The following is an 11,049-nucleotide window of genomic DNA, read 5'->3' as shown; positions in this document are numbered from 1 at the left end:
CAATGCAATTCTTGGTTGCATCAACAGAAGTGTAGTATCTAGATTGAGGGAAATGATAGTACAGTGGGCTCTTATTATCCGCTGGGGTTTGGTTCCAGGAACCCCTGCGGATAACAAAGTCCATGAATGCTCAAGCCCCACTGAATAAAATGGCCTAGCAAAATTGTGTCTCTTATATAAAATGGAAAATCAAGGTTTGCTGTTTAAATCTGTGGATAAAAAATCCATGGATAAGGAGGGCCGACTGTATTCCAGTCTATTCTGCCTTGGTCAGGCTTCACCTGGAATAATCCTGTGTCCGGTTCTGGGCCCCACAATTCAAAAAGCATGTCGAGAAGCTGGAACGGTGTCCAAAGGACAGCGACTAAAATGGTGAAGGGTCTTGAAACCATGAAGCCCTATGAGGAAAGACTTAGGGAGCTGGGGGTGTTTAGCCTGGAGAAGAGACGATTAAGAGGTGATATGATAGCCCTGTTTAAATATTTGAAGGGATGTCATATTGAGGAGGGAACAAGCTTGTTTTCTGCTGCTCCAGAGAACAGGATACAGAACAATGAATGCAAGTTACAGGAAAAGAGATTCTAGCTCAACATTAGGAGGCAGTTGCTGACAGTAAGAACTGTTTGACAGTTGAATATGCTGCTGCCTTGGAGAGTGGTGTAGTCTCCTTCTTTGGAGGTCTTGAGACAGAGGCTGGATGGCCATCTGTCTCAGGGAGGGCTTGGATAGTGTTTTCCTGCATGGCAGAACAGGGTTAGATTGGATGGTCCTTGGGGGTTTCCTCCAACTCTATGATTTTAGGATTACAAAAAGGCAATAATTAAATAGCAGCAAGACTGAGAATCCACATTAGGCATTCCTTTTGCATTCTGGCACCTCCTAGCCAGCGTCTGGATGACCATCAGGATTGCCTCAATGCCCATCAGTGCCTGTTGCACCTTGGGTCCGTGGTGCATGAGTCACTCCACCGTCAACTATTGCACAGCGGTTGTCTCGATGATGTAATGTCACAGTAGCCCCTCAGGTGAAGATGGATATTGCAAAAGTACTTAATTATGTTCTCCACACATGTAAGTACCCTTACAAAGACCCAAGTCCCATGCCACATTGCAGCCATATTCTTAGAACCTGGGAGCAGCCATAGAGAAGGCCCTGTCCCTCATTCTGATTAAGTGTGAAGGTGGTGGGATCCAGAGTAGTTCCTCCCCTGAGGATCACAGCGGCGTTGGATGTTTTATGAGATCAAAATCCTAACATCTGATCACGAGTGCTTAATATATGCGAAGAAATCTGTTAGGAAGGCCATGGTACCCAAGTGACCAGATATTCTAAACAGAAAGGAGGACAGGCACCGTGAAATGTAGGGCCTTGAAGAAAAATGTAGGACAAAATGCAAGCTAAAAACACGAAAACGGTCAGTCCTCAATATCAAACGGATTTTTTTTATCCACGGATTCAAGTATCCATGGATTGAAAATAGTCCAAAAAATATAAATTCCAAATAGCAAGCGTTCATTTTGCCGTTTTATATAAGGGACACCATTTCAGTATGCCATTGTATTTAATGGGACTTGAGGATCCACAGATTTTGCTATCCACAGGGGATCCTGGAACCAAACCCCAGCAGATAACAAGGACCCACAGTAATAATAATAATAATTATCATTATTATTATTATACCAATGCCATTGTATTTAATTGGACTTGAGCATCCATGGATTTTGCTATCCATGGGGGATCCTGGAACCAAACCCCAGCAGATAACAAGGACCCACATTATTATTATTATTATTATTATTATTATTAATAATAATAATAATATAAATTTTATTTTTATACCACTTTTCCAGAAGATCAAAGCGGTGTACACAAAATTTAAAACAGTTACAAACACATCATAAAATAGTTAAAACCAATAACACAATATACAATATACAAATCTAAAACAATCATTCGAAACGGTGAGGCAGAAAGTTGATGGGATCAAAGTACACTAGTTTCATTTTCCAGAGGGGAAGGCTTGAGAGAAGTGGAAAGTTTTTAGCCTCTTTTTGAATGTTTTTAGCGGGGTGATCAGGCGGAGTTCCTTGGGAAGATTGTTCCAGATTTGTGGGGCCGCTACTGAGAAGGCCCTCTGGGATGTAGTAGCATAATTAGATGATGGAATTTCTAGCAAGTTCTTCCCGGTTGTTCTGAGTGTGCGGGGCGGATTATATGGGGAGATACGGTCCCTCAATTAACTCGGGCACAAACCATGTAGGGCTTTATATGTAATAACCAACACCTTGTTTTGTGCTTGGAAACAAATAGGCAGCCAGTGCAGATCTTTCAGAATAGGTGTTATATGGTCAAACCTGGAAACACCAGTGACCAATCTGGCTGACATGTTTTGTACTAGCTGAAGCTTCAAGGCTTGGTACAAGGGTTGCTCCTTGTAGAGCGCATTATGGAAATCTAAGCGAGAGGTTACCAGAGCATGTACCACAGTTTCAAGGTCCCTTTGGCCCAGGTAGGGTCGCAGCTGGCGTATCAACTGAAATTGATAGCAAGCACTTCTGACCATGGCATCTGCTTGAGATGTCAACTGCAGAGACGAGTCCAGAAGTACTCCTAGACTGCGAACTTCGTCCTTCAGGGGAAGTGTGACCCCATTCAGGACAGGCCTGGGGAACCTATCACCAGTACTTCCGTTTTCTCTGGATTCAAACTGAGTTTGTTTTCCCTCATCCGGCCCTTTACCGACTCCAGGAAGGTGTTCAGAGGAGAGACCCCATCCTTAGTCACTGAATCAGTCGGGGGCACAGAGAAGCATATTTGGGTGTCATGAGTATACTGATAACACTGCATCCCGTGTCTCCGGATTATCTCTCCCAGCGGTTTCACATAAATGTTAAACAAAGTGGGGGACAAAATAGCACCCTGAGGGACACCAAATGTGAGTTCCCTCTTAGAAGAGCAAGTGTCCCCCAACTGCACCATCTGGAATCTGCCCGAGAGGTAGGATCGGAACCACTGGAGCACAGTGCCCTCGATGCCCAACTCCCTCAGGCGTTCCAGAAGGATACCATGGTCAATTGTATCGAAAGCCGCTGAGATGTCCAAGAGCACCAAGAAGGTCACACTTCCCCTGTCGATACCCAGACGGAGATCATTGACTAAAGCGACCGTGGCAGTCTCAGTTCCATAACCTGCTCTGAAGCCAGTTTGAAATGGGTCCGGATAATCGGTTTCATCCAAGACAGCTTGGAATTGGAAGGCAACCGCTCTCTCGATCACCTTACCTAAAAATGGCAATAGTGAAAGCGGCCTATAGTTGTTTCTTATCAGGGGAAGTTCTGGACACCTCTACTATTTTCTCTGATAAAGTGCCAGCCTCGAGATCAGCCCTTATCCGAGAGATTTTATCTGCGAAGAAGTTGTTAAAATTGTCACAGCAGGCCTTAGTTGGTTCTAAGATAGGGTTCAGGGCGGGGGTGAGCTGAGTTAGCTCCCTAACCACCCTGAACAGCTTTGCTGGATGCGACTCCGCAGACGCAATACTTGCAGCATAGAAAGAATGTTTTGCTGCACCTGTTGCCACTCCATAAGACTTCAAAAGAGCCTGATGGAGTGTCTTATTGGACAAACGGTGGTCTCTCCGCCAGCTGCTTTCTAGTCGTTGCGCAGCCCGCTTCATTTCCCTGAGATCTTCCGTGTACCAGGGTTTCTTATTAGAAGCGGGCCGGAAAGGACGCTTAGGAGCGATGCTGTATATAGCCCTGGAAAGGTCATTATCCCAGATGTCAGTCAGGGCATCAACAGAGTCGCTGTCAGATCCAACCATAAGCCCCTCTGAGGCTTTTTGGAACCTTTTGGGTTCCATCAGCCTTGGAGGGTGGACCGTTCTAATAGGTCCTCCACCCCCGGGGGGGATTAAGGTAGATGCCTTAAGTCGAATCTCAACCAGGAAATGATCCGTCCATGATAGGGCAGAGGTACCACCAATCTCTGCCCACGGATTGTCCCCATCCGTGCTAAAGATGACATTGAGTGTATTACCCGCGCAATGCGTTGGACCCGAGACTAATTGGGACAGGCCCATAGCCATCATGGAAGCCATGAACTCCCGAGCTGCACCTGTCAGATCTTGAGAGCCAGCATCGAAAGGGATGTTGAGGTCCTCCAGAACAAGAAGTCTGGGGGACTCCAACACCACTTCCGAGACCAGCTGTGTCAGCTCGGCTAGGGAGTCTGTTAGCAAACGGGGTGCATGGTAGACCAACAATATCCCCAGACTGTCCCTAGCCTTCAGGGTCAGGTAAATACACTCGATGAAGTCCATCTTCCGGACAGGGTTCCTGGTTAGGGTAAGAGTGTTTTTATGGACTAAGACAAAACCTCCACCTCCACCCCCGCCCACATAACCTGGTGTGCTCCTTAACAACATACCCGGCTGGGAGAGCCTGTGCCCACACTGCAGTACTCACAGCCCCCAGCCAGATCTCAGGAATGCAAGCCAGGTCACAGTTCCTATCCTCCAGAAGGTCGTGAATAATGTGGATCTTATTCTTGATTGACCTGGCATTGCACAGGAGCAGAGACAGCGTCTGTATTACGATTGGACTGACCCTCGGTTCTATTGGGTTAGCAGGGTGGATGGAGGGCAGGATAGGTATTAAGTATCGATCCTGTCTTCCCTTATATTGTGATTCCACCCTCCTACCGCTATATCTCCCCTTGCCCCACACTACTTCAATTTGAGCTCCGTCAACACGATCAAAATTCACAATACACCCCACCTCTCCACCAATCCCATAACCAGTGTGTGACATAATTAATAGCTGGAGGAGAACCTGTATTAAGGACATTCCTCAAGCTATCACAAACTTATCCAATCACATACACCAACCCACTTAGCCCCACTTCTCTCGACTGGACTTCTGCAATGAGCTCTACCTTGGGTTACCCTTCTTTCACGTTCAGAAACTGCAATTGGTACAAAATATAGCAGCCAAATTGTTCGCTGGAACACCTGGAACCGACCACATAGCACCTGCACTGAAATCTCTTTGTTTCCTGCCAAGTTGTTTCCGGGCACGATACAAGGTGTTGGTTATAACCTTTAAAGCCGTACATGGCTTGGGTCCAGACTATTTGCAGTAGTACCTACTTCACCCCCTTACAAGCCTTTAAAAAGGCTGTTAAGATGGATCTCTTTGAGCAACCCTTCCCAGATTAGCCCTCCCGCTTTCACTGTCACCGACACTGATATTGATACTGATACCCCAGCTACCCTGCATAGATAGATGTTCTCCCCTCAGCCTCTACACCCTAATTTTAGCCCCCTTTTCCTTTTCCTTCTCTCTATTGTAATTTATCCTACATCATTTACTTGCGTAATTGGGACTGGGGTGGGGGAGGGAGGGTTAGGGTTTGGCTATTATTTAAAATGTATATGTTACACATTTTGGATTTTTAAAGATTGTAAGCCTGAGAGCAGGGAATCGTCTATTATCCCCTCTGCTGCTGCTTATTCCACTAAGGCTTTTGTGGGAAAGGAAGGCATGCGCCGAGGCTTCAGCGGCCTCCCTTTCCATCCCTCCTTTCTTCCTTTGAGGAGACTGCAATGGAGCCCAAGGTGCCAAGCTGCACTAAGGAGGGAAAGGCAGGAAAGGAAGGCTCTGCTTTGGAAATCAAGCTCTCTCTGTGTATCCTGTGTGTGTGTGTGTGTGTGTGTGTGTGTTTGCCTCTGCTGTTCGTATGGATGGGAATGGAGCTGAGGACTGAGGAGAGAGGAAAGGGTCAGTTTTGCGCAAATTCAGAACTTCTGTGCATCAAAGAGTCCAGTGTTTTGAAATAGCAAAGAATTTTATTAAGAACACAGAGTCAGGAATTCAGTGTTTAAGTCAGAACTGCCCACTCCAAGACAAACAATACATTAAAACCCCAACACCTAAAACCCCACCCTCTTCCAAACCTAGCCCCCACCTCCAATTCCCATAGTGTATGCCCCACAGGTAACAAGGCCACGTTTCCCATTCCCAGAAACTAGCCCCCTTTCTCCTAATACCAGCCTCCAACTTTCTTCAGCCAACATCCCACACATTGCCAAAGCGATCATTCCCATAACTTTCTAGCCAGCTGCAAAAAATCCCAGCCCCCCATCTATCTAACCTATACCACAAGCCATAAACCCAAGTCGAATTTAAAACCCAAAACAACTATCTATACTATTAGCAATTAAAATTAGTGATTGGGCGGTATATAAATAAATCCTATTAATCCTATTAAAACCTAAACTTAACAAAATACACCTTTAAAACACAAACAGACATATGAACAGACAAACCTTACAAACAAAATCACAAAGGCCTTTCCTTAGCCCTACTGAATTAAAATATATTTTTTAATATTACTTATTGACAAAAATAATGTTGGTTCACTGCTGAGATTTATGTGGCTTCTCCCGTGTATGGACAATCTGATGTGTCATTAGGTATGACTTCGAAGAAAAACATTTTCCACAATGCTGGCATTTGTATGGCCTCTCTCCTGTGTGGACTCTCTGATGTCTCACTAGGTGTGACTTACAATAAAAACATTTTGCACAATGCTGGCATTTGTATGGCTTCTCTCCTGTGTGGACAATCTGATGTCTCACTAGGTGTGACTTCTGAGAAAAACCTTTGCCACAATGCTGGCATTTGTATGGCTTCACTCTTGTGTGGACTCTCTGATGTGTCATTAGGTGTGACTTACGATAAAAACATTTCCCACAACACTGGCATTTGTATGGCTTCTCTCCTGTGTGGACCCTCTGATGTCTCATTAGGTGTGGCTTACAATAAAAACATTTCGCACAATGCTGGCATTTGTATGGCTTCTCTCCTGTGTGGACAATCTGATGTCTCACTAGGTGTGACTTCTGAGAAAAACATTTCGCACAATGCTGGCATTTGTATGGCTTCTCTCCTGTGTGGACAATCTGATGTCTCACTAGGTGTGACTTACAATAAAAACATTTTGCACAATGCTGGCATTTGTATGGCTTCTCTCCTGTGTAGACAATCTGATGTCTCACTAGGTGTGACTTCTGAGAAAAACTTTTCCCACAATGCTGGCATTTGTATGGCTTCACTCTTGTGTGGACTCTCTGATGTGTCATTAGGTGTGACTTACGATAAAAACATTTCGCACAATGCTGGCATTTGTATGGCTTCTCTCCTGTGTGGACAATCTGATGTCTCACTAGGTGTGACTTCTGAGAAAAACTTTTCGCACAATGCTGGCATTTGTATGGCTTCACTCTTGTGTGGACTCTCTGATGTGTCACTAGGTGTGACTTACGATAAAAACATTTCGCACAATGCTGGCATTTGTATGGCTTCTCTCCTGTGTGGACAATCTGATGTCTCACTAGGTGTGACTTACGATAAAAACATTTCGCACAATGCTGGCATTTGTATGGCTTCTCTCCTGTGTGGACAATCTGATGTCTCACTAGGTGTGACTTCTGAGAAAAACCTTTCCCACAATGCTGGCATTTGTATGGCTTCACTCTTGTGTGGACTCTCTGATGTGTCATTAGGTGTGACTTACGATAAAAACACTTCGCACAATGCTGGCATTTGTATGGCTTCTCTCCTGTGTGGACAATCTGATGTCTCACTAGGTTTGACTTCTGAGAAAAACTTTTCCCACAATGCTGGCATTTGTATGGCTTCACTCTTGTGTGGACTCTCTGATGTGTCACTAGGTGTGACTTACGATAAAAACATTTCCCACAACACTGGCATTTGTATGGCTTCTCTCCTGTGTGGACCCTCTGATGTCTCATTAGGTGTGACTTACAATAAAAACATTTTGCACAATGCTGGCATTTGTATGGCTTCTCTCCTTTGTGGACTCTCTGATGTCTCACTAGGACTGACTTCTGAGAAAAACCTTTCCCACAATGCTGGCATTTGCATGGCTTCTCTCCTGTGTGGACTCTCTGATGTGTCCCTAAGTGTGACTTCTGATAAAAACATTTCACACAATGCTGGCATTTGTATGGCTTCACTCCAGTGTGAACTTTTTGATGTGCCATTAGGTATGACTTCCAAGTAAAACATTTCCCACAACGCTGGCATTTGTGTGGCTTCTCTCTGGTGTGGACTCTCTGATGCATGACAAGGATTGACTTGTAAGCAAAACGTTCCCCACAATTCTGGCATTTATGTGACTTCTTTCCTGTGTGGACTCTATCATGAATCAAATGTTCTTCTGTAAAGGACAATGACAGATAAGACTGAAAATCAGAGTTAAGAAAGGAGGCTGTTACCCCATGAATTAGCCCTCATTAACACCTCCTTATTTGAGATTAAATTAATAAAGTTGCTGTGAGGAACCCAAGCGTGACCATGCTGTTTATACCCCTAAATCCATGGAACGACTGTATCCTTACTCACAGGAGCTAGCAAAGAAGAGACTGTATGGGGACTGCCTTGAAGGAATCAGTGGAAGCAGATAGTCAAAGGACTGTGGAAAAAATATCCCATGAAACATGTGCAATAATACTTGGATTGATTGGTGGCATATTATTCTGTGAGACTGCCATAGAGTGCTGAGTTAGAGCACATGGCATGATGCAAGCTAACTGCAGAGGTCACTTCAGCTAAAATGGGGATTGGTGTGGATTGGACTGGAGTTGTGTGTAAAAGAGATGGTGAAGTTGATGGAAGTCAGAGAGGAGAGATTGCAAATATTTGTATTATTTAGCCACTCAAGATAGAGAACCTTCAAGGATTTAGATGAAATCAACTGTGTTGGTGACTTATTTTTAAGTGTGGAAAGTGGTCAGTTCATTATCAATATCTGTATCTGGATATTTGCTTCCCTACTCTGCTGTGTTATTGTTAAGCTGTATCTGGGAGCATCCCCCTCAGATTGTGCTGTATTTTGGCTTGGGAACACAATCAGAATTCAGAGCCAAGAAGGACCCAAGAGCCAGTGTGCTAATCCTTTATGTCTGATATATTTGCACCAAGCACCCATTGCATTCAATTTGGTTTTAGACCTGCCTCCCAATCCCCAAGGCCCCTCTCTTGGCCCTTCCCAGAGGTCCCTTCCTCGCCACACAGAGCTAGGCGATCCTGGCTTTGCTCCTGCCTTCCCCTCCTGGCTCCCATCTGCCAGATCCCCTTGTCTTTCTCCCTCTGCTCCCCAACCTTCCCTCTTGCCCATCTGCACTGCTTCAGCATTTCACCTTCGGCATCTCTTCTCTATCACAGACACACACCCACAGCGCCTGATGCATAAAAGGGACACTTTGAGGTTCATTTGTTGAGAAAGGCAGGATAATAAATATATAAATAATAGGAAAGGCAGAACAAAGGGGCTGGGACCTGGACTCCAACTTTGGTGAGGGTAAAATGCCAGAAAGCAGGCTTATGACATCTCTAGGACGGGGATGAACCACTGTTGGCGATGGGGGGGGGGGGTCACATTGCCCCCCAGGGGATCTCAGAGGCACCTCCACATTGTATTCCCGGGGGGGGGGGAATAAGTAATATTTTGCCCCTCAATATCCAACAGCATCCCTTTGGGGAAGTGATGTCCATTTGCCATTGTTCTCTAAGTCATTGCAAAGCCAAGGGAGGCATTTTGCCCAAGAAGCCGCTCCAGAGTCTCAAAAGGCTGGAAGAGGGGCCAAAAAGCTAGGAAAATGGTCAGGGATGGGCTGAGGAGCATTTGGAGCCAAAACACATTTCTCTCCATGGTTCCTTCCCACAAAATCCTAGAATTGACAGTTTAAGTTAGGGTATTTAGAACCCTTAGAAAGTGGAGAGCAATAGTGCCTCACTAAACTACAAATGCCAAGATTTCACAGAATGTTGCTATGACTATTAAATAAAGTGTGAAAGGGATCTAGGAGTCCTGGTAGACCACAACTTGAACCTGGATCGACAGTGTTTTGCAGCAGCTCAAAAGGCGAATGTGATTCTAGGCTACATCAATATGAGTATAGTGTTATGGCAGGGGGTTGGACTGGACAGCCCTTCTATAGTTTCTTTCAACTCTATGATTCTATGTTATAGAATAGATGAAGGGAAGTAATAGTGCAACTCTGTTCTGCTTTGGTCAGGCCCTCACTTGGAATACTGTGTCCACTTCTGGTCACCACAATTCAAAAAGGATGTTGAGAAGCTGGAGTGTATCCAAAGAAGAGCAAGGAAAATGGTGAAGGGTCTGGAAACCATCAAGCTCTATGAGGAGTGGTTTATGGAGTTGGGAATGTTTAATTTGAAGAAAAGGTTAAGAGTGGATATGATAGCCCTGGTCAACTATTTGAAGAGTTACTGAGGATTGCTTTCTGCTCCTCTAGAGCAAAGGACACTGGACTGAAGCCACAGGAAAAGGGGTTCTACCTAAACATTAGAAGGTACTTCCTGAGCTATGCCACAGTGGAATATACCCCCTCAGAGCATGGTGGCGTCTCATTATTATTATTATCATTATTATTAATAATTTCTAAAGTTCTCCTTCTTTGAAGGTCTTTAAGGGTCTTTGAAGGTCTGTAAACAAAGGCTGGGTGGCCATCTGTCGAGGATGCTTTCAATGTGTTTCCTGCATGGCAAGGGGTTGGACCAGATGGTCCTTGTGACCTATTCCAGCTCTGTGATTCTATAATTCTAAAGTGGAATCACAGTGCCATCATAATCTAGAATGAAAGGGCCCTCAGTCTTCATAGTAAGGGCAATGAATTGAGCTTCCTTACCCACAGAGGCCACATTCTCGTAATTCTCCATCATCACATCATTGTACATAAGTCTTTGCTTGTTGGTCAACAGTTTCCATTCCTCCTCAGTGAAATATACCGCCACATCTGCAAAGGTCACCTGCAATAGAAAATAGCCCTCATCCAGAGAATGACTAATAAAAGGGGAGGGAGAAGCACATGATGCATCCCAAAAATTATTTGATCACCTCATAATTTAGTCCAGGAAATAAACTTTAAATTCTGTTAGCAAGAGAAAAGCTACTGCCTTTGAGACCTAGTTTGTAATATACAATATAATCAACAATATA

General features: G+C 44.7%; 1 protein-coding gene across 1 annotated transcript; it reads right to left on the bottom strand.

Moving 5' to 3' along the window:
* Positions 1-6,272: 6,272 nt before the first annotated feature.
* On the bottom strand, positions 6,273-10,803 carry LOC149319104 (uncharacterized). The gene is made up of 2 exons (XM_089511120.1): positions 10,739-10,803; positions 6,273-8,244 (listed from the first exon to the last, which is right to left on the bottom strand). The coding sequence occupies exons 1-2, from the start codon at positions 10,785-10,787 to the stop codon at positions 6,419-6,421; spliced, it is 1,875 nt and encodes a 624-aa protein (XP_089367246.1). The 5' UTR covers positions 10,788-10,803; the 3' UTR covers positions 6,273-6,418.
* Between the last annotated feature and the right edge of the window lie 246 nt (positions 10,804-11,049).

This window comes from Sceloporus occidentalis, unplaced genomic scaffold (genome assembly GCF_023333645.1).
Source record: "Sceloporus occidentalis isolate IW3139 unplaced genomic scaffold, rSceOcc1.0.p SCAF_2, whole genome shotgun sequence".
Lineage (NCBI taxonomy): Eukaryota > Metazoa > Chordata > Lepidosauria > Squamata > Phrynosomatidae > Sceloporus > Sceloporus occidentalis.
The sequence above is the reverse complement of the archived record's forward strand: the minus strand, read 5'-3'. Positions and strand labels throughout refer to the sequence as shown.